The 24,137-nt window shown below is 50.9% G+C and overlaps 1 protein-coding gene across 1 annotated transcript in view; it reads right to left on the bottom strand.

Annotated features, from left to right (window-relative positions):
• Nucleotides 1–1,744: 1,744 nt before the first annotated feature.
• Nucleotides 1,745–24,137, bottom strand: part of LOC119962304 (dynein heavy chain 11, axonemal-like) — a 690,045-nt gene continuing 667,652 nt past the window's right edge. The window contains exons 51-55 of the mRNA XM_038790290.1: nt 18,738–18,878; nt 18,475–18,645; nt 18,113–18,235; nt 10,078–10,271; nt 1,745–1,901 (exon numbers count right to left, since the gene is read on the bottom strand). Coding sequence (XP_038646218.1) covers nt 1,745–1,901; nt 10,078–10,271; nt 18,113–18,235; nt 18,475–18,645; nt 18,738–18,878 — 786 coding nt within the window. The remainder of the gene's footprint in view (nt 1,902–10,077; nt 10,272–18,112; nt 18,236–18,474; nt 18,646–18,737; nt 18,879–24,137) is intronic.

The following is a 24,137-nucleotide window of genomic DNA, read 5'->3' as shown; positions in this document are numbered from 1 at the left end:
GCTAAGAGCTAATCTGGTTCAGTCAGACAGAGTAACCACACTTAGGTTAGCAGAGAGTCGAACTCATAGAAAACTGTGCTAACTGTGCTACTGGTTCAATAAATCACATTGAACTAACTTCAAGGTCTGGAGTATCTTTTGGTTAAAGCTCCATCCAGTTGCAGCCTGTGTTATCCCAGAGTACATAACATGACAACATCCACACCTAGCATCTTCCTCAGTTCTTCCTGAGCCACCTGCCTCATCTTCTAACCCAGTACTCACAGCCCCAAACTGAAAATCTGGGGCGGGATTCTCCCATCTGACGGCAGAGTGTTGACACCATCTTAAAAACTGGAGAATTTAACGATAGCGTCATCGGACTGCTAAGTGTAGCGATCCTCTGCCCCACACCGCTCCAGCTGGGTGCCGCGGGTCTGCGCATGCGCACTGCGACCAATGCGAATGCACGGTAGCTTCCTTCTCCATGCTGGCCCCGATGCAACATGGTGTCGGGCTACAGGGGCCGGCGGGGAGCCAAAGAGGCCCCCATCAGGAGAGGCCGGCCCGCTGATTGGTAGGCCCCGATCGCGGGTGAGGCCACGGTGGAGGCCCCCCTCCCGGGATCGGACCCCCCCTCCCCCCCCCCCCCCCCCCCCCCCCACCAGGCCGCCCCCGCAGGGTGGACGTCGAGATCCCACCAGGTAAGACCAGATGTGAACAGCGACGGCAGGACTTGGGCTTTTTGGTGGCCACTCGGCCCATCCCGGGCGGAGAATCGCCGGGGTGGGGGGGGGGGGGGGGCGCGTAGAGTGGCCCCCCAACTAGTGCTGCGCCGACGCAATGGCGCCGATTCTCCGGTCACCGGAGAATCAGCGGACTGGCGTCGGGGCGGCGTCGCACAAATCACGCCCAGCCCGGCGATTCTCCAAACCGGCGTGGGCTGAGAGAATCCCGCCCCTGGCGTCCGGGCAGCCATTTTTAAAAGCTGGGTTCACGCCGTTGGGAATTCTCCCATCCCCCTGCATCTGACCCAGGAATGAAAATCTGGACCCGCGTTTATAAATTTAACTAATAAATGAATTTAAATATTTCTAGTCATTGCTCTGAAGAAAGATTTTACAGAAGTGAGAACTTTTCACGAATTTGTTGGAATGAGGGATCAAAGAGGTTTTTAAAAAATGAAACATCGAGAAAGTTACAGTGAAAAATAGTTTCTGCCGGCTAACGAATTAGTAACAATGAAATTTAGACTAATGATTATTGCTAAAGAAAGAAGGAGGAAATTTGAAGAAGATTATTGGGATTGATCTGCCAATAACATAACATGTTACAACTACCGGGTGTTTATCCATCAGAAGTGGATAATTCAACATTACCATTACAAATGGCCTTTTCATAGACCATAAAATACCATTAGTGCATGCACTGCTTGACTCATAACAAGTGCAATCTACTAATCTGAGATTACATCCCATATTATATATCAAGGCTAGTGCCTGGCCATTCATTCTAATTGAGAACAAAGGCTGTGTCATGTGCCACAAGGTATGGAAATGGCAAAGGTACAAGGCTACTGTCACAGTAGCATGATCTTCTTAAATGTCTTCAGCAATAACTATTTGTGTTCACCCTGCTTTCTTCAAATAGAAATATTCAACTTTCCTGGAGTTGCATCTTTGAGATTTATAGGGCTGTACAATTCCCAACTCATAATGATTCATTGAACATGTAATAATTTATACACATTACCTGTTCCTATAGCTTACTCACCCAAGGCTTCTACATCTTTAAGTGGATCAACCCCAGAGGAGAGGATAAAGAAGATTGGAGATGCTGGGCCACTTTCCCGAAATGATTTCGCAAATTCTATTTGACGTCCCTCAATGTATTTTGTTCCAAGCTTCTCTTCCACAAATTTTCTGTAAAAACATACATCATAAGCTACCTCTAAATGTTAGGAACAAATTCTCGAGTGAAAGGATATTTTAAAAAATTAAATCACATTGCTTAGAAAAAGAAATGGAAGGAATATTGAAAATGTTATTCATCGAAATTCAAACACAATTTTTTAAAAGTTGTTGCGGTATGCAAAAATGTTGTGTGGAATCCTTTGTAGTAAAATCTTGGGACTGTTATCTATAACTTAGCTGTTAAATCTGTTGATGTTCTTCTTGGCAAAATGTCATTTCTAACTTTCATCTAATTTTCATTTAATTTTCAGGTAAAATTTAGTCTTTTTACAGCCCTTCACAAGTAACAATGAGGCAGCTTCAACTGCAAGTATATACATTTCATACAGTGCCGCGATTTACTCAATTTACTAGCAGTTGTTGCCAATAAAAACAGAAAATGCTAGAAAAACCCAGCAAGTCTGGCAGCATCTGTGGAATGAGAAACAGAGATAACAGGTGGAATTCTCAGAAGTTAGGGTTATAATAATAATCTTTATTGCCACAAGTAGGCTTACATTGCAATGAAGTTACTGTGAAACGCCCCTAGTCGCCACATTCCGGCGCTTGTTCGGATATCGAGAGGAAGAATTTAGAATATCCAAATTACCTAACAGCACGTCTTTTGGGACTTATGGGAGGAAACCGGAGCACCTGGAGGAAACCCACGCAGGTACGGGGAGAACGTGCAAACTCCACACAGACTGTGACCCAGCCGGGATTCGAACCTGGGACCCTGGCGCTGTTAAGCCACAGTGCTAATCACTGTGCTACTGTGCTGCCCATAACTCCCGTGACGGGGTTGCGAATGTGGAGTGTTTCACACCACGGCGTGCCTGACCTCATTAATTATGCAGCCAGGGGTTAGCACCATATTCTGTGGTGGAGCGAGAGGATGGCCATCATATCTGGAGGCCATACTGAAAAGGCACCCAACATCACACGTCCACTGTGGAAGAAAGGAGAAGGATCCCCAGAAACACTCTGAGGCGGGAAGATGGACCTCCTCATAACACTGAATCTGGAAGATCCATTTGTAGATGCGTCCCCCCCTCCACTGCTGTGGTGTTCCAGGGTCCAGAGGTGCTGATGGCCTCCATCCCAAACTTCGGAGGCAGACCCAGGCATTGTTCAGACAAGTCCCAACATCTGCATACCACTTTGTTCCAGACGTATTCTGGATCGGGATATTTTCCTGCTGGTGTCATGGAGAATCAGGAGGGGTAGAAGATTCAGGTCGGACCTTCATCTGCAGCTGATTAGTGGGATGCAAATCAGTTTAATGCCAGCCACAAGCAGGTTTCCAAATCTGTCATGGCAGGTCTCCTCCAGATGTCAAGGCAGCATTTGACCGAGTATGGCATCAAGGAGCCCAAGCTAAACTGGAGTCAATGGAAATTAAGGGGAGAACTCTCCGCTGCTTGGAGTCATTCCTGGCACAAAGGAAATTGGTTGTGGTGATTGGAGGTCAATCATTTCAACTCCAGGGCATCACTGCATGAGTTCCTCAGGGTAGTGTCCTAGGCCCAACCATCTTCAGCTGCTTCATCAATGACCTCCCTTCCATCATAAGGTCAGAAGTGGGGATGTTAGCAGATGACCGCACTGTGTTCAGCACCATTCACAACGCCTCAGATAATGCATGTCCAAATGCAGCAAGACCTGAACAATATCCAGGCTTGTGCTGACAAGTGGCAAATTACATTCACGCCACAAGATTGCCAGAAAATGACCATCTCCTACAACAGAGGATCTAACCATCGCTCCTTGACATTTAATGGCACTACCATCACTGAATCCCCCACAATCAAAATCCTGGGGGGTTACCATTGATCAGAAACTGAACTGGACTAGCCACATTAATACTGTGACTACCAGGGCAGGTCAAAGTCTAGGAATCCTACGACGAGTAACTCACCTCCTGACTCCCAGTCAACCACCTGCAAGGCCTAAATCAGAGGTGTAATGGAATACTCTCCACTTGCCTGGATGAGTGCAGCTCCAACAACACTCAAGAAGACTTCTGGTGATGGTGATGTGCTGAGCGGATGCACATCAGGTGGCTCTCCTCCCAACCAGAATAAAAAAGGCACTTTTAGACAAATTTTGCCCGAAAAATCGCTAACAAAGTAACCCCAGCGGAAGAAAGAGAACCACTGCAAAAAAGTTCCAACAACCGTATGCTCAAGGGGCCAAAGGGACGGCAGAAGTGGCGGAAAGGGACACAAACAACGAGCGGACGAACCGGCAGACCCACGATGTGAGGGGGCCCTGGCCACCCAAAAGAGGGGAGACCATCAACTCGAGCATCAGCCTTCCACTCGCCACCTGAAGATCTTTCTCAAGAAGGAGCTGGCCGCCATGAAAGAGGCAATCAGAATTGAGATCCAGGTGGCGGTGAATGAGGTGGTGGCGGAAGTGATGATCACCCCACAAAAGATGATCGGCGGACTGCGAAAGAAAGTGGAGGCACAGGAGAGGACGATCCACGACCTCGAAAGAGCCTCGACAGAATCATCGCTCTGGAAGCAGAGGTGAAAGGTTGCTGGTGGCCCAATGGAGCTTGAAGGGGAAGGTCAAGGACCAAGAAGATAGGTCCCGACAGCAGAACGTGCGGATTAGGGCCTGCCAGAAGGCATCAAGGATAGAGACCCGACAGGCTACATCGCCCAAATGCTGGGCAACCAAGTCAGGAGAGATAGCTTCCCCAACCCCCCAGAACTCGACAGGGCACACAGGTCATTCAGACCGAAGCCCAAGGCAAGGGAGCAGCCGAGGGCGATTATAGTAAAGCTGCACCTATACCAGGACCGTGAAAGGATCCTGCGGTGGGCAAGACAGACTAAAGCGACCACATGGGAAGGGCACAGAATCCGTATTCATCAAGACATTGGGTCAGACCGGGCGAAAAGGAGGGCTGGGTTTAACCAAGCAAAGTCAGCACTTTATAAAAATGGGGTGCGATTTGGCATGTTATTCCCAGCCAGACTCTGGGACCCACACCAGAGCAAAGTGCACTATTTCAATGCCCCGGCAGAGGCAAACGACTTTGTACAGACCAACAGCCTGGACAAACAGCAGGCAAGGCAGCGATGAAGGCGGGTCAGAGGAAGATATCTGAAAGAAACAGAGACTTATAGAACACATTAACATGTTTGCGCGGGACTGTTACTGCCTCGATCTGATCAGAAAGACCGGGTCACAGACAGAGAAACGCAGGTGAGGGGGCAGGCTGAGAAAGAGGACAGTCGGCAGGTGTAGGAGGGGATCTGCCGTACTAGCAGGGAAGGCTAGCACGGGAAGACAGCCAGTAAGGGGGGGCCCATAGCAAACCTCTCTGCAGGGAGGGGAAACACGGGGGGGGGGGGGACAGAAAGGGGAAACGGGGGGAACACGAAATACATAGGAAACAGGACGGGAGAACAGTTGGTACTCGGATTGGCTTTGGCAGGCCGAGGGAACAACGTGGTGCCGCAAGCAGATGGCTGATCTTGCCCTTTGCCTATGCAAACAGCCACTTCGGAGGGTCCCTAAACAAAGGGAAACCCCGGAACGCAGGGGCACAGCCTCAGGGTGAGAATGGCAACCCCGGCCATTCTGGATGGCCTCCCAACAAAGGGAAACCCCGGAGTGCAGGGGCGCATCCACCAGGTAAGTATAGTTGATCCCGCAGGGATGGGGGGACAGGAATCCTCCATCAGGATTATCACCTTGAATGTCAGGGGACTGAAGAGTCCGGTGAAAAAGTCCAGAGTCTTCGCCTACTTCAGAAACCTGAAAGCCAAAATAATCTTCCCACAGGAGATAGACCTGAGGGAGAAGAACCTACTACTGGTAAGAAAGGGCTGTGTGGGACAGATGTACCATTCATGCTATGGGACGCACGCTAGTCGAGTAGCCATACTGATCAGCAAGAGAACGCGTTTCACTGAGAAAAGGACGGTTACGGACCAAGAGGGCGGTAGGTCATGGTCAGCGGTGTCCTAGACGGAGCACCGGTAGTACAGGTAAACGGTACTGGTCCTAACTGGGACGACACAACTATGGCGGAAATCCTCGACATTGACGCACACCAACTGATCTTAAGGGGCGACTTCAACTCCGTACAGGACCCTTTGACTGACCGATCAAACCCCAGAAACAGGAAAAAGACAGGCATGGCTAGGGAACTGGGAACATTCATGGAGCAGAGGGGGCGGTGGACCTATGGAGGTTCCTACACCCCAGTGAGAAGGAATTCTCTTTCTTCTCACCGGTCCACAAGGTATACACCCGGATCGACTTCTTTGTAGTGGGGAAATCAGTGCTTCCAGGAATAGTAATAGCGGAATGCTCCCCGATAGTCATCTCTGACCATGCTCCACACTACATGGATGTAAGGTTGGAGACGGGCCATGCCCAGCGCCCCATATGGAGGCTGGACACTGACCTCTTGGCTGACAAGGCCTTCTGCTAAAAAGCATCACAGGCCATAGTTGAGTACATTAAATAACCAGGACGGGGAAGTCTCACTTTCCATGTTCTGGGAGGCACTGAAGGCTGTGATCATGGGATAATTTATATTCTATAAGGCTCATGGGGGCGGGGAAGAGAGGGCGGCCAGGCAACAACTAATCGACTCCACCCTGGAGGTCGCCAGAAAGTATTCCGAGGCCCCGACCGTAGAGCTTCTTGAAGAGAGGAAAAAGCTGCAGATGGACTTTAACCTGCTATCTACCAGGAAAGCACACCAACTCCATCAGAGACGGGAGACCTTCTACGAGCATGGAGAAAAGGCTGGCTATATACTGGCTCACCAGCTGAGAAAGCAGGCAGCCACGAGGGACATAGCGCAGGTAAAAAACAGCACTGGCAAACTGGTAACTGAGCCAAATGAGGTCAACTGGGCATTTGAGACCATCTATTGAGGGCTGTAGACCTCCGAGCGGGGATGAAATTGTTCCTCAATGGACTAGACATGCCAGTTGCGGGGGAGGAGACAGTAAGAAGTCTTACAACACGAGGTTAAAGTCCAACAGGTTCGTTTCAAACACTAGCTTTCGGAGTATCTTTCGGAGCATCTTTAACTTTGTCTATATATATGTTTCTGGAACATACCTCTTCATTCACCTGAGGAAGGAGCAATGCTCCGAAAGCTAGTGATTTGAAAACAACCTGTTGGACTTTAACCTGGTGTGTAAGGCTTCTTACTGTGCTCCCCCCAGTCCAACGCCGGCATCTCCACATCATGGGGGAGGATAGGCAGGGAGCACTGGAAGCACCAATAGGTCTGGGAGAAATCATGGAGAGCATCAGCTCCATGCAGACAGGGAAGGCGCTGGGATCCGATGGGTTCCCGGCAGACGTCTATAAAGAATTTGCTCCGGCCCTGGCCCCACACCTAAAGGATATGTTCACAGACTCGCTAGCGAGGGGCACCCTGTCTCCTACGCTAACACAGGCCACGATATCGCTGATACCCAAAAAAGACAAAGACCTAACGGAATGCGGCTCTTACAGACCCAGTTCGCTGATTAATGTAAACACGAAAATACTCGCGAAAGTGCTGGCCAAGAGACAGGAGAACTGCGTACCAGAGATGGTCGCAGAGGACAAGCGGGCTTTGTCAAGGGTAGGCAGCTAACTGCGAACATCAGGCAGCTGATGAATGTAAGAATGATCCGACCCCCACCTCCCGGGGAGAGAACACCAGAGGTGATCATCTCCCTGGATGCAGAAAAGGCCTTTGACAGTTGAGTGGAAGTATCTCTTTGAAGTACTGGCGTAGTTTGGGCTAGGAGCAGGGTTCACCTCCTGGGGAGGATCTACCAAAAAATATGTATGTAAATAATGTTATGTGCCAAGGTTTAGAAAACTCCAAAGTATATCATGGAGTTCACCTGACCCACAACTTCTAATAGATTTTGGTTATGGGGAGCACCAGGGTCCACTCTCCAGGTGTTATGCAACAGAGACCTTAAGTGTTTTTAAACAAAACAATGTTTATTCTATGAATTCAGTTAACATTTTATAAACACTCAGTAAACATTTTATCAACTACCAACACAAATACCCCCTACAGATACAGTACTCTATATGTAACCCTTAATAACTTTCCCAACACCATCCATAAGCCAAACACCCTTTTTAACAAAGCAATAGGTATAAATTCTCTACACAAGACAGTTATCACTTTTAAATTATCAAATAATCTGGACAACTTTTAACATCGAGAGAGAAAGACAAAATTAACCTTCCTTGTCTGAATTCAGCTTTCAACTGCCTAAAACGAAAGTAAAACACAAAGCCACAACCGGCTTCCAGCTCAAAATGAAAGTAAAAGCCAGAGACACAATCTAGCTCCACTCACACAATTACATCACTGCAGCTATTTCATAAACACCCATTTATTAAAGGTACACTCACATGACAATAAAAAACTGTCAAAACGTAAATATCGAACACAAAAGTTTCACTCTCTAAAATTGAAAAACGCCAATAAAAAACATTTTTAAAAAACAACACTCAATAAGCTCGACACCATCCAAGACAAAACCGCCGGCTTGATTGCTCCTCCTTCCACAAACATTCAAACCCTCCACCACCGACGAACATTGGCAGCCTTGTGTACCGTCTACAAGATGCATTGCAGTAACTCACTAAGGTTCCTTAGACAGCACCTTCCAAACACATGACCACTACCATCTAGAAGGACAAGAGCAGCAGATACCTGGGAACCCCACAACCTGGAGGTTTCCCTCCAAGTCATTCCTCATCCTGACTTGGAAATGTATCGCTTTTCCTTCGCTGTCGCTGGGACAAAATCCTGGAACTCCCTCCCTAACAACACAGTGGGTGTACCTACATATGAAGGACTGCAGCGGTTTAAGAAGGAAACTCACCCCCACCTTCCGAAGGGCAAATAGTGATGGGCAATAACTGCTGGCCGAATCAGCGACGCCCACACCCGTAAAATAAATTTTAAAAAACAAGCAGAAGATGCCATGGGAAATTAACATCAAAGTGAAACCACTTTTTGGCCCATTTGCTGAATTTCACCCCTTCACCCCCAAATTGAACAGGCTGGCGGGAGCATGGGGGAATTTTTGAATGCTTTGAGTCTGGATAACTCTTCTTCGAGTCTTTCTTCTGTCAAGTCATATGGACTCAAAACATTAACTCGATTTCATTCCCCACAGATGTGGGCGGTACAATGGCATAGTGGTTAGCACTGCCGCCTCACAGCACCAGGGACCTGGGTTTGATCCCCACCGTCGGCGACTGTCTGTGTGGAGTTTACACATTCTCCCAGTGTCTGTGTGCGTTTCCTCCGGGTGCTCTGGTTTCCTCCCGCTGTTCAAAGGTATGCAGGTTAGGTTGATTGGACATGCTAAATTGCCCCTAAGTGGGGTTATGGTGGTAAGGTGGGAAAGTAGGCCGAGGTAGGGTGCTTAAGATGTATTTTAGATGTGCACTTGCGATGCCAAGGCTATGGGCCAAAAGCTGGAGAAAGGGATTAGAATACTTATGTGGTTGCTTTTGACCGGTGCAGACATGATGGACCTTTTCTGTGCTGTAAACCCCTATGACCTGTTGATTTTTTTCCAGCACTTTCTGTTTTTATTTCAGACTTCTAGCATTTCAGTATTTTGCTGTTATGTTAGCAGTTGTTACCATTGTTTATAAGTTGATATTATCTTCCCTTTCTTCCTTTCTGAAACAAAAGGTAGCCTATGCCTGGTTCAAGGTATTTACCTCACTTTCACAGAATTTCACAGTGCAGTTTGCCACCATCATTATGCTGACAAAATCACCACCCAGCTTGGCTAAGGTGGGGATCAAATTTTGCTCCACATTTCATACCCATGTTATTTTTGCATGCCACAGTCCAAAGATGTGCAGGTTAGGTGGACTGCTATGCCAAATTGCCCCTGAAGTGTCCAAAGGGTGAGGTAAGGTTACGGGGATAGGTGGAGGTTTGGGCTTTTTCCAAGGACCGGGGCAGACTTGATAGGCAGAATGGCGCCCTTCTGCACTGTAGGGATTCTGTGATGACACTTCAGAAGTAATTCATTAACTGTGAAACACCGTAGGGCACTCTGGATGTGCTCCCGAATCTGTAAGAAATAACTTGCGTCTAAAATTTATAGTAGTAGGATCAGGTTACCTGATTGCATATGTCATGCGATCTGGACGTAAAGCACGCATCATAACAAGCTTCTGAAGGGAACTTTTATTTTTCCATTCTTGAGGAAACGTCTCTTTTTCTGGGCATTCGGATTCAACAACTTTTTTCCACCGTTTGGCTGAGCCTTCAATATCCCTATCTAACCCACGGAACTCATCCATGAAGCTCATTGCCTAAGGGCAATATAAAGGTGTTTTAAATTTATGCACATTTTGTTACATTTTTTGAATAGACGATGAAACTCAAGAGTTGACGTTTTGACGTTTTAGAACCTAAACCCATTTTCTAATTTCTTTATTGAAGGAAATACATACTTAATAGGTATCAAGAATAACTAGTCCAAGCCATGAGCCACACTTGCAAGCAACAGGCAAGTAGTGTCACAGAATCTAAATTATGACGCAGCAACCCTAACTATAGCTACAGAGTTGGTGGTATGGCATTGTCCCTATGGTTTTTTAAATGTAAAGTCATTATTTTAAGTGAAAAAAATAATTATAGTTCAAAATTATATTTGTGAAAATAAATATAATAAATATCCAAATATAACTGGTGTTGATTTTGGCTCCGAATTTGGCCACGAGGAAGAACCTCTGAGCCTGGAAGTCCTAAGGAGTGTGAAACCCAGAGTGTGCAGATTAAACCAGGTTAAGAGCTGGTCAGAACTTGGTGGATTCATTTGGAACCCCTTTGGAGAGATATATTGTCCTGGGACACCTTTGGAAGAGTTAAGGCATCATTCAGGATTGTGAAAAGCAAAAAAGATTGTGTGTAAAAAGTGCATAATCTAATTGGAACTGTCAACATTATCAACAACTGTCAAAGAACTCATTTGGTATGGAGGGGTAAGGGAAAAGGATGCTGGGCAGGGTTGGCATGAGTTAGCACTAAATTGGATTAGAGACTATAAAGGGCCTGATGTATGGCAGTATGCAGATCATATCATCACATTCACCCCTTACGGAGAAGGAAGGCCGGGGTGGGGGGGGGGGGGGGGGGGGGGGGGGGGGGGGTGCACGAGACCCAGGGGGGGGTGGGGGGGGGGGAGAACTGATGATATGAGTAGCCGTCGGGAGAATAATTTTCTCTCCGTACCCTTATCGAATTTGGGGGCTTGCCACTGGCCCAGACATAACGATATTTACAAAAAGAAAGTCCATGGGGCTGTAGAACTCTAGAAGGATTCGATCAGTCTTTTGGTGGTCCTTGACGTCCTGGCCGAGCGCCGTAGTGGAGGAGTTGTCGTCGGATCGGCTGATGGTCCTGCTGATGTCCTGGAGTCCGGGAGCGATAGACTTCGAGTAGTCTCCGTCACCTGAGCTGGCCGCGGAGACGCCATGGATGAGGGATGGGGAAGCTGAGTGGGGTGCTGGGGTGAAAAAGGGGAGCGGGGGTCTGTGGTGGGGGGGGCGCATGCCGGCGGGTGCCAGGTCCCGGAGGGAGACCGTGTCCTGCCGACCGTCGGGGTACTCCACATACGCGTACTGCGGGTTAGCGTGGAGTAACTGGACATGCTCCACCAACGGGTCGGACATGTGCACCCGCACATGCTTCCGGAGCAAGATGGGCCCGGGGGTGACCAGCCACGTCGGGAGAGGGGATCCGGGGGACGACTTCCTGGGGAAAACAAGAAGACGCTCATGAAGTGTCTGATTAATTGCAGTACAGAGGAGTGAGTGGATAGAGTGCAGTGCATCGGGGAGCACCTCTTGCCATCGGGAAATAGGGAGATTTCTAGACCGGAGGGCCAGTAGTATGGTCTTCCAGATGGTACCATTCTCCCGCTCGACCTGTCCGTTACCCGGGGGGTTATAGCTGGTCGTCCTGCTAAAGGCGATGCCCCTGTCGAGCAGGAATTGACGCAGCTCGTCGCTCATAAATGAGGACCCCCGATCGCTGTGAATGTACGTGGGGTAGCCGAACAGTGAGAAGATGGAGAGTAGGGCCTTAATGACGGTCGATGTGGTCATGTCGGGACAGGGAATGGCGAAGGGGAAGCGGGAGTGTTCGTCGATAACCGCCAGGAAGTAAATGTTGCGGTTGTTAGAGGGAAGGGGCCCCTTGAAGTCAATGCTAAGACGTTCGAAGGGGCGGGATGCTTTGATCAGGTGTGCGCGCTCGGGGTGGTAGAAGTGCGGTTTGCACTCGGCGCAGATGTGGCAGTCACGGGTTACTGACCTGACTTCCTCGATGGAGTAGGGCAGGTTGCGGGCCTTAATGAAGTGGTGTAGGCGGGTCACCCCTGGATGGCAGAGGTCTGCTTGGAGGGAGCGGAGGCGGTCCATCTGCGCGCTGGTGCAGGTACCGCGGGACAGGGCATCAGGAGGCTCATTGAGCTTCCCAGGACGATACAAGATATCATAGTTGTACGTGGACAACTCGATCCGCCACCGTAAAATCTTGTCATTTTTGATCTTGCCCCTTTGTGCATTATCAAACATGAAGGCTACTGACCATTGGTCTGTGAGGAGGGTAAACCTCCTGCCGGCCAAATAGTGCCTCCAATGTCGCACGGCTTCGACTATGGCCTGGGCTTCCTTTTCCACAGAGGGGTGGCGGAGTTCGGAAGCCTGGAGAGTTCTGGAGAAGAAGGCCACGGGTCTGCCTGCTTGGTTCAGGGTGGCCGCCAGAGCTACTTCTGAGGGCCTCGTCGATGGCGCGCATCGTGGCCTTTGCGATGTCCACTTTGATGCGGCTAAAGGCCTGACAGGCCTCCGTCGACGGCGGGAAGGTCGTGGTTTGCATGAGGGGACGGGCCTTGTCCACGTAGTTGGGAACCCATTGGGCGCAGTATGCGAAAAAACCCCAGGCAGCGTTTGAAGGATTTGGGGGTATTGGGGAGAGGGAGTTCCATCAGGGGGCGCATGCGTTCGGGGTCGGGGCCTATCACTCCGTTACGCACTACGTAGCCGAGGATGGCTAGGCGGTCGGTGCTGAACATGCATTTATCCTTGTTGTACGTGAGGTTAAGGAGTTTTGCGGTTTGGAGGAATTTCTGGAGGTTGGCGTCATGGTCCTGCTGGTCGTGGCCGCAGATGGTGACATTATCAAGATACGGGAAGGTAGCCTGTAATCCGTACTTGTCGACCATTCGGTCCATCTCCTGTTGGAAGACCGAGACCCCATTTGTGACACCAAACGGAACCCTAAGGAAGTGGTAGAGGCGCCCGTCAGCCTCGAACGCGGTGTACAGTCGGTCACTCGCGCGGATGGGGAGCTGGTAGTAAGCGGACTTAAGGTCCACAGTTGAGAAGACCTTGTATGTCGCAATCTCGTTTACCATGGTAGAAATACGGGGAAGAGGATACGCGTCCAGTTGCGTAAATCGATTGATGGTTTGGCTATAATCGATGACCATCCGGTTTTTCTCCCCCGTCCGGACCACCAGCACTTGGGCTCGCCAGGGACTGTTGCTGGCCTCGATGACCCCTTCCGTCAGCAACCTCTGGACCTCGGACCTGATGAAGGATCGGTCCTGGGCGCTGTACCGTCTGCTCCATGTGGCGACGGGTTTGCAATCGGGGGTGAGGTTAGCAAACAGGGAGGGAGGGTCCACTTTGAGGGACGCGAGGCTGCAGACAGTGAGGGGGGGTATAGGGCCGCCGAATTGAAAGGTCAAGCTCTGCAGGTTGCACTGGAAGTCCAGTCCTAGGAGTGCCGGTGCGCAAAGGTCAGGGAGGACAAGGAATTTATAATTTTTAAAAACCTTCCCTTGGACCGTGAGGTCCGCGATGCAGCACCCGGTGATGTGGACGGAGTGCGAACCTGAGGCTAAACCGATTTTGCGTGTTACGGGATGGACAGGGAGCGCGCAGCGTCTTACCGTGTCAGGGTGAACGAAGATTTCCGTGCTCCCGGAGTCCAGCAGGCAGTCTGTCTCGTGGCCGTTGAGGTGGATCAGCGTAGTCGTTTTGGCGAGCGTGCGTGGATGAGACTGGTCGAGTTGAACGGCCGTGAGCTGTGGAGAAAATCCGTCGTCGCCGTCCGAATCGATGCTGGAGGGACCTTGCGTGGCAGATCTGGAAGTCGGTGGCCAGGATCCATATGTGAGGTGAACGGCCGCGAGCCGTGGAGAAAATCCGTCGTCGCTGTCCGATTCGATGCTGGAGGGACCTTGCAATGCAGATCTGGAAGTCGGTGGCCAGGAACAACATATGAGGTCTGTTCCCCAAGATGGCGGCGCCCAGTATCCGCACGTGGGGTCGGGGCCCCAAGATGGCGGCGCCCAGGACCCGCACGTGGGGTCGGCACCCCAAGATGGCGGCGCCCAGGAAGCCCTCGTGGCCGCTGGTGGCGGAGCTAGCGTTGCCGGCGCTGCGAGCTGATGAGGTGAGGTGCGCAGGCCGGCTCCAGGAGGCGAGCCGGGTGTAGCAGCTGTGGGGCCGCGCAGGCCGGCTCCAGGAGGCGAGCCGGGTGTAGCAGCTGTGGGGACGCGCAGGCCGGCTTCAGGAGGCGAGCCGGGTGTAGCAGCTGTGGGGACGCGCAGGCCGGCTCCAGGAGGCGAGCCGGGTGTAGCAGCTGTGGGGATGCGCAGGCCGGCTCCAGGACGCCGGTTAGGTGTAGCAGCTGTGGGGACGCGCAGGCCGGCTCCAGGACGCCGGTTAGGTGTAGCAGCTGTGGGGACGTGCAGGCCGGCTCCAGGACGCCGGTTAGGTGTAGCAGCTGCGGGAGGAGGTAAGGCGCGCAGGCCGGGTGCGGGGGGCCGGGGGCGGGGGGAGCAGAGTCGCGCTGCGGGCAGGCAGGGACCGGGAGGGCCCGGAGAGGCGAGCCGGTCGGGCGCCGGGGCCCGGGGGCGGGGGGGAGAAACGTGCGGGGCAGGCTGGCAGAGGCCTGGAGGGGCCGGGGAGGTGCGCTTGTCGGCCCGCGGGGCGCGAGTCGGGAGCGGCTGGAGGGGCCCTGGGGGAGAGAGAGAGGCACACAGGCCGTTTGCAGAGGCCTGGGGGAGGGGGGGGGGGGGGGGGGGGGGGGAGAGTGCTGTGCAGCTTCCAGAAGCGCTGCAGCCAGCGTTTTGGCCTGGCAGACCGTGGAGTAGTGGCCCTTCTTCCCGCAGCTCTTACAGAGGGCGGAGCGGGCTGGGCAGCGCGAGCGAGGGTGTTTAGCGTACCCGCAAAAGTAGCAGCGGGGCCCCGCGGATTTAGCGGGGCGCCCCGCGGCACAAGCCTGAGGGAGGCCGGGAGCGGCGAGTGGCTGGTGGGAAGCGTGCCAGGAGGCGGCCTGGCCAGGGTCATAGGTGCGAGCGCTTAGATCTGCGACCTCCAGGGAGGCGGAGAGAGTCAGCGTCTCCGTTAAACTGAGTTCGTCTCTTTCCAGCATCCGCTGGCGGATCACGGGAGACAGCATCCCAGCCACGTAAGCGTTTCTGATGAGTAGCTCCATGTGCTCTGTAGCGGACACCGCTACACAGGCGCAACCTCTCCCCAGGGCATAGAGGGCCCGGGCGTATTGGTCTAGAGACTCACCGGGGACCTGCTTTCTGGTGGCCAGCAGATGTCGAGCGAATACCCTGTTGATCGGTTTGATGAATTGTCCTTTTAGCTTTTGTATAGCGTCATCATAATCCGTTTCCTCTTTGATTATTGCGTAAGCGTCAATACCCACGCTGGAGTGGAGGACGTGCAGCTTCTGTGCCCCGGTGGGGGGGGGGGGGGGGGGGTTGTAGATGCTAGGAACCCTTCGAGGCAAGTCAGCCAGAGTTTGAAAAGTTCTGCAGAGTTCGGAGTTTGCGGGCTGATGTGGAGGCATTCGGGATTGATGCAGAACTCAATCTTCAAAGTCGTAGTCAATTAAATTGATGTACCATCGATTGCACGCGAGGCGAGTGATTTACCAAAGTCTGGCTTTAATTGACTAGAACACAGCTCTGCGATCGTCTACAGTGGAAAGGGACGATCGTCAGGCATCTGAGCATTTATACCTCGTTAATAGAGGCGTGGTTAACTCAGCCTCTCGGCCAATCGGTCGAGAGGCACATGACCGACCAGGGCCAATGGTAAGCCGACGTTCTGGCCCAATGGCAGACGAGTATGCAGATCATATCATCACAGGGCCATAGCAACATGGGGGGAAATTGGATATATGAGGGGCTATTGGGTTTGGTAGAGGGGCATGGGTTAGAATAGGGGGTATAAAGTGCCATGAGTTGGGTAGAGGGCAATGAGGTGGCATAGGTAGGGCATGGTGAGTGTGTGAAGAGGGCTGTCTTATGATTCAATCTTTTTTTAATGCAGTTCAATGAAATGCTGGGGCACACAGCATGCATTTGCCCAGCCCGCCTCCAGAGCCGGCAGTCTCCACAAGTGTTCCAGTGGTATTGGCCCAACCCCTAAAATAGCCTGCCCCTGGAATTAAAGTCAGAACTGTGGCTGGCCATTTTTAAAGGTCAGGTTCGCAGAGCTGGGAATTCCCATGTTTCTACGCACCTGACCTGGGAGCGAAAATCTGGGTCTTTAACTCCAGAAAGCAGGGAATGGAATGTGTGTAAAATGACGAGAGAAAAAAAGAGTCTCATGTCTTATTAACATGTTGCCGATCCATTCTGCACATGAAGATGTGTCTCATGGCAGGGTGATAAGTGAAGTTTGGAGAATGGGAAACTTCAATATTCCTTGTAGGAGCTGGAGGGGTACTCCAGCTTCCAATGCTGGGCAGGGTTATAATCACCTCACTCTTTTCAATATCAGAATGTTCTTATCTGGTACATATATTTGGAACATTACTTCACAATTTAAAACCATAGGGTCGAAATTCTTTCAGACACTTGCCTTGATTGTCTGTTTTAAGCACAGTGTCCGAACCAGGAGATCAAAGAATCCATTATGAGAATTGAATCAAGCTGTTATCACTTGTTCACTCTCCTAAGGATGGTCCATTTCAAGATTGTGGTGAGATAACCACTGTAGTTATGTGTACTGCAGTAGGGGGATGTATGCCTGTACCTGTAATACAGGTTCCTCCGGTCAGTCCCTGCTGGCTAGCTCCGCCCACAGGGAGCTTGTGTATAAATATGTATGAGAGCTGCTCAGACCCTCAGTCTACAGTTGCGGATGGAGGGACAACATCGTACAGCAATAAAGCCTCTATTGTACTAGTCTCTCGGCTTTGAGTATAACTGTTAGCGCCACAAAGATGTGGTGGACCCCTGATTAATCCATGTAAGTGGCTTGATGCTGAGTGAGGTGGCCTTGAGGGGCCAGTAAAAAATTGTCCAAGATGGTGTAGAAATACTTATGGAATCTTGAGCGTGGATGACACCTTCAGATGAAATTAATCTTTTTAGTCCTTCTTTTCTGCCTAGACATGGACAACCCCTACTCCGTTATCTTCTAGAAGCAAAGATTTGAGCAAATTAGCATCCCAATACAGGGCTTTTTCAAGGTGATTTGGAGCGTAACTTGTGGCACATTATCCTTCATGAGAGCAGCACGGCAGCACAAGTGGATAACACTGTGGCTTCACAGTGCCAGGATCCCAGGTTCGATTCCCTGCTGGGCCACTGTCTGTGCGGAGTCTGCATGTTCTCCTCGTGTCTGCGTGGGTTTCCTCCGGGTGCCCAGGTTTCCTCCCACAGTCCAAAGCCGTGCAGGTTAGGTGGATTGGCCATGATAAATTGCCCTTTGTGACCAAAAAGGTTAGGAGGGGTTATTGGGTTACAGGTTAGGGTGGAAGTGAGGGTTTAAGTGGGTCGGTGCAGACTCAATGGGCCGAATGTATGTTCTGTGAGTCTGGTGCACTATCCTGTCTCTTTGAACAATAGAACTAGTACAGTTCTCTAACACGGTGGTTCTCTTGGTTCAGGAATAGCATGCAGCATAAGGTCTTAAACAGCCGGCACAATATAATTTCAAAATGTGCAGGGAATCACTTTTTAAAGTTGTTAACCATATTTCAACAAAGGTACGTGAACCGTGCTGATCAAATACATGAGGGAACACATGGATAATTTCCCTCAAAAGCTTTATATATCATACACTGGTTCTACCATTTAAAAACAAATCTGTTAGATGCAAATGCAAACCTTTATTGCACTCCATGCTGTGTTTGACAGGAAGTCCACAGAACTGTTGTAATTATGGTCAATATTAAATCTGAGTAAGAAGTCAAGTTCACGAGCATCTATTTCCTTTTTCAAAAGTAAAATCTATACAGAGAAAATTGGATATTCATATTACAATTTTGACAAGAATTGTCATTTAATATCCATTAGGTTATGGCATGCACGATCAATATATTTCCAAATGCTCAGTATATCTGTCATGAGAATATCAAGACAAAATAAATATCAAACTTTAGCCATAGAGTCTGTTCTCTACCATACATTTTTATTTGTAAAAATATTATGCACCAACTAACACTTAATAAAGCATTTGAAGTTCATACCTGAAAAGTCATCTGAGCTGAAAAGGTAAGTTTATCCCTTTCGAACAGCCCACGGTTAATGTAGATGAATGTCGAATATGTGATCTCATCAATGAGATTAGGTACCCTCACTCTCACATCGTCAGACACTTCAGCCTGTCGTACAGCTTTGTGAAATACAGCAGCAAATGCCTAAAGATAAAATAAATTGCTAGTTGTTCATTTATTACTATTTTAATTGTGAAAATTTGTGTACAAATAGTGCTGCATAAATGAATGATAACCTTGAGTGAGAATCGGTACATAGGATTGATCATATTAAGGTCACTCATGATAAAGTAGAGCAGAGAAGCTCTGACAGCCGCTGGACGATAGTGTTCACGAGCTTCATTGATCCTTACTTCATTAACTTTAGCTTCAAGCACCTAGGCAAGAGATAGTAACAGTTATGATGGGATGCTAAATAACAATATTTAAAAAATTCTCCCTTCCAATGACATTAACCCCTTTTTTGAGTGTGGTTTGAATGGTCTCAGATGCCTACTGGCACCTTGATCAAATAGTCAATCATGTGCAAGTCTGGGTGGTGAATCTACAACAGTACATCACAGCTGACTCAAATTCGGCTCTTAATGAAATTCCACACATGAGCTTCCAGCAGAAGTTGTTGTACATCAGCTAGAAGCGAGAACTGTAGCTAACTTTCCGCTTTCTAAACCAAGATTGCTGGAACCAATTGTTGTCTTAGCTAAGATCTGTTTATTCAGTATGGCCAAAATCGAATTTGATATCTTATTGTCCAGTGTGATTCAGTTACTTATTGAATAAATTTGCTGAGTCATTGGGAGAACAAATTTAAAAACGTATTTCAGACGTGGTTAACAGACCAAGCAAGTGATGTGAGGCATTTTGTTGTTCTGAAACAATTGTTATTTCAAAACACAGAAGCAGCATCAATACTTCATAACATGGTTGTTACCTCTGCTACAGAAAGTGGGCGGAGGGAATGTTTACACCCCCATTTCAGTTTTTCAGCAGTAGCAGTGAGAGCAGTAACCAGGGGGCTGTCGGGAAGTTACGTTTCCCGTTTTAAAAACTTACCTTACAGGAGAAGCGGCCTTCAGTTTTTCAGCGGTAGCAGCGAGAGCAGTAACCAGGGGACTGCCGCTTACAGGAGCGGTGAGAGGGAGGAGCTGAGTGGGAGCGGTCGGATTGGGCTCTGGGAAGTTGAGTGAACTGATATACTTGGGCAGCGGCTGAACCCGAGACACTACACGTGTAGTGTCTCCCACCCGCCCTCCTCCTCTAATCAAAAAAATAGACTGTGGTGAGTTGATAAGGTAAGGTTTTTCTATTTCTATTTCTTTTTATCATGTGATTGGTAACAATTTTTTTTTTGTTTTACATTTATCTATGATTTGATATTATAGTTAGACTAAGTTAAGTTTAAGATTAAAAATAGCAGGAGATGACTTCCGGTGAGCCGCACATTCGGCGGGCTCTCACTCTGGCGGGCGTTTAGGGGCTGATTCCCTGCGATAGCGGGACCACGGAGCTGAAGGAAGGCGGCAGCGAAAGTGCTGAGGAGCGGGCTGCGGCACATGGAACAGCGGGAGTCCAGGAGGCAGAAGAAAAGAGAGAAAAAGGGACAGAGACAAGGACCTGAAGAAACTTACCTGGAACCTAAAATGGCGGACACACGGACCCCGGACTCAGCAATCCAGCAGGCGCTGGATAACATGCTCCAGGTCATGAAGTCCAGTTTTGAAGCGCTGAAGCGGGACAGCTTGGACCCAATCCAGAAAGCGGTGGATCAGCTGAACCAGAGGCTGGATGCGCAAGATATTAAAGTTAAGGAACTGGGAGAGGCGGTGGAGGAGCAGGCGGATGCGCAGACGGTTGCGGCACTAGAAGTTGATGGGCTGAAGGAGCGGCAGAGAAGACTGCTAGACAGAGTGGAGGAGCTGGAGAATAGAACCCGCAGGAACAACCTGAGGATGGTCGGCCTCCCGGAGGGGGCTGAGGGAGCTGATGCCGCAGCGTTTGTAGCAGACCTATTGATGCAGCTGATGGGGGCCGAAGCCTTTCCGCGACCGCCGGAGCTGGAGGGGGCATACAGAGTGCAGGCGAGGCAGGGGCGGCCGGGCGGAACCCCCCGCCCGATGGTGATTAGGTTCCACAGGTTCGTGGACAAGGAGCGGGTGCTGCGGTGGGCAAAGAGCGCCAGAAGCAGCGCGTGGAACAACAGTGTCCTCCGCATTTACCAGGACCTAAGCCAGGAGGTGGCTCGGCGGCGAGCAGCCTTTAAGAATGTCAAGGAGGTGCTGTTCAAGAAGCACGTGAAGTTTGGTCTGCTGTTCCCGGCTCGTTTATGGGTCACGCACCAGGGTCAACACCACTACTTCTCCGAGCCTGAAGAAGCGATGGACTTTGCGAGGGATCAGGGGCTGGTCCCGAAAAGAGGCCCCACGGACGCGAATTAGGGCCCGAGGATTACTGTGGGAAGGTACGTCGAATGGGCCTGGACTGCTGTTCAACGGTTTGCTGGGTCAAAGGTGCCAAGCGGAACATTTGGGACTCTTTCCTTTGTTCATGGACATTGGTTTGGGTTTTTTTTTCTCTTATGTTTTTGTTTTTTCCTCTTTTTTCTGTTTTTTCCTTTTTGGGCGGATTTGTACTTTTTGTGCAGCTCGCGGAGGACACTGGAGGCGGCACGGTAACGAAGGGGGGCCGGTCAGCAAGGGGGGCCAAGGATGTGGGTTGGGGTTTTTTTTTTGTTTTGTTGATGTCCATGCCTTCCTGTGCCAGTGAGTTTGCTCCAGTGGGTTGGAGAGGGGGATGGGGCGCCGGGGAGTGGGGAGGAGGACGGGGAAACAATGGGAATGAGACAGGAAGGCGCCGGAGTGTTGAGTCACCGGGCTAGCAGATTGGCTAGTCAAGGGAGTCAGGTGGGGGGGGGGGTAGATTACAGCCAGTGGATGGCAGGGGTGGGGGTATCGGGGGATGTTGTTAGGGGGGGGGGGGCTGTTCTGCTGATGTGGGAGGGACTTGAAATAGGCACTGGAAAGGAGGTCGAGGGTGGAGGCAGCCAACAGGCGGGCCAGGAATGGCGCGACGCACGGGCCAGGGGCCGGCCACAGAAAGGCTATGGCTGACCAGCATGGGGGAGGGGGGGGGGGGGGTGGTCGGTTGTGCCCCCCTACCAGGCTGACCACCTGGAACGTCAGGGGACTGAATAGGCCGGTTAAGAGGGCGCGGGTGTTCGTGCACTTGTGGGCACTGAGGGTGCACGTAATTATGTTGCAGGAGACACATCTGAAAGTGTCTGACCAGACCAGGCTAAGGAAGGGCTGGATTAGCCAGGTCTTCCACTCGGACTTGGACTCGAAATCATGATCAACAAGCGGGTGCAATTTGAGGCGGAGGGCATAGCCACATACAGGGGGGGGCAGATACGTGATGGTACGGGGCGGACTGGAGGGGAGAAGAGTGGTGCTGGTGAATACATATGCCCCGAACTGGGATGATGTGGACTTCATTAAAAGAGTGCTGGGGAAGATCCCGGACCTGGACTCTCGCAGGTTAATAATGGGGGGGGCGACTTTAACATGTCCTTGACCCGGCTTTGGATCGGTCGTGTCCCAGAACGGGTAGACTCCCAGCAATGGCAAGGGAGCTGAAAGGGTTTATGGAGAAAATGGGGACAGTGGACCCCTGGAGAGCCAGACAGCCGACAGGAAGGGGCTACTCGTTTTGCTCGCAAGTCCATAAAGTATATTCTAGGATAGATTTCTTCGTACTAAGCAGGGATTGTATAGGGGAGGTAAAGAACATGGAATATTCGGCAATTACTATCTCAGACCATGCCCCGCACTGGGTAGACCTGCAGATCGGGGGGGGGGGGGGGGGGGGGGGGGGGGGCGAGCTACCAACGCCCGCAATGGAGGCTAGATGTGGGACTGTTGTTGGAGGAGAGGATCTGTGAGAGGCTTCGGAGGTGTATGCAAAATTACCTGCAGGTGAATGACACGGGGGAGGTCTCAGCGGCGACCCTGTGGGAGGCGCTAAAGGCAGTAGTGCAGGGGAGCTGATTTCAATTGGGATCCCACAGAGCTAAGGCAGACAGGGCAGAGATGGATAGATTGGTCAGGGAAATGGGTCGGATAGATGAAGAGCACGCGGAGTCCCCGGGGGAGGTTTTACTCAGGGAGAGGCAGAGACTACAGGCGGAACTGGGGGCACTATCCACGAGTAGGGCCGTGGAATAGTTTAGGAAGGCGAGGGGCGAGGTGTATGAGCATGGGGAAAAGGCTAGCAGACTGTTAGCGCAGCAACTCAGGAGGAGGGAGGCGGCCAGGGAAATAAGTAGAGTGATGGATGGGGAGGGGCGCAAAGTGGAGGACCCGGCAGGATTGAATAAAGTATTAGAACATAGAACAGTACAGCACAGAACAGGCCCTTCGGCCCTCGATGTTGTGCCGAACAATGATCACCCCACTTAAACCCACATACCCGTAACCCAACAATCCCCCCATTAACCTTACACTACGGGCAATTTAGCATGGCCAATCCACCTAACTCGCACATCTTTGGACTGTGGGAGGAAACCGGAGCACCCGGAGGAAACCCACGCACACACGGGGAGGACGTGCAGACTCCACACAGACAGTGACCCAGCCGGGAATCGAACCTGGGACCCTGGAGTTGTGAAGCATTGATGCTAACCACCATGCTACCGTGAGGCCCTAATTCTCCTCCAACAATTCCGGGACTTCTATCGCAAGCTGTATACTTCGGAGCCGCCTGAAGAACCGGAGGAGATGAAAAGGTTTCTGGACGGGTTAACATTCCCAACAATAGGTGGGGGGCGAGTGGATGAGCTGGGGGCCCCGATTAGAGTGGAGGAGGTATTGGGGGGCCTAAGGGCCATGCAGTTGGGGAAAGCCCCGGGGCCGGATGGATACCCAGTAGAGTTCTATAGGAAGTTTTCTGAGCTGGTGGGCCCGGTCTTGGCGAGGGTTTTCAATGAGGCAAGGGACAGAGGGACCCTGCCACCGACAATGTCGCAAGCCACCATATCTCTGATATTGAAGCGGGGTAAAGACCCGGAGGCTTGCGGGTCCTACAGGCCAATCTCCCTGATTAATGTTGACCCCAAGCTCCTGGCAAAGGTACTGGTGGTTAGAATGGAGGACTGCGTACCGGAGGTGATTGGGGAGGACCAAACTGGGTTCGTGAAAGGTAGGCAGCTGGTGGCCAACCTGAGAAGATTACTTAATGTGATAATGATGCCCCCGGTGGGCAGGGAGGTGGAGGTAGTGGTGGCGATGGGCGCTGAGAAGGCCTTTGACCGGGTTGGGTGGGACTATCTATGGGAGGTGCTCGGACGGTTTGGGTTCGGGAGGGACTGGTGGATTGGATCAAATTATTATATCAGGCCCCGAAGGCCAGCGTCAGGACTAACAGAGAAGTGTCGGAGTACTTTAGGCTGTACCGAGGGACCAGACAGGGCTGCCCGCTCTCTCCACTGCTGTTTGCGCTGGCCATAGAGCCGCTGGCGATTGCGCTGAGAGCCGTAGAGGGATGGAAGGTGATGGTGAGGGGCGGGGTAGAACATAGGGTCTCTCTTTACGCAGGCGACCTGCTCCTGTACGTGTCGGACCCAGTGGCCGGGATGGGAAGTA

The sequence above is a fragment of the Scyliorhinus canicula genome, chromosome 2, assembly GCF_902713615.1.
Source record: "Scyliorhinus canicula chromosome 2, sScyCan1.1, whole genome shotgun sequence".
In the NCBI taxonomy this organism is placed as follows: domain Eukaryota; kingdom Metazoa; phylum Chordata; class Chondrichthyes; order Carcharhiniformes; family Scyliorhinidae; genus Scyliorhinus; species Scyliorhinus canicula.
The sequence above is the reverse complement of the archived record's forward strand: the minus strand, read 5'-3'. Positions and strand labels throughout refer to the sequence as shown.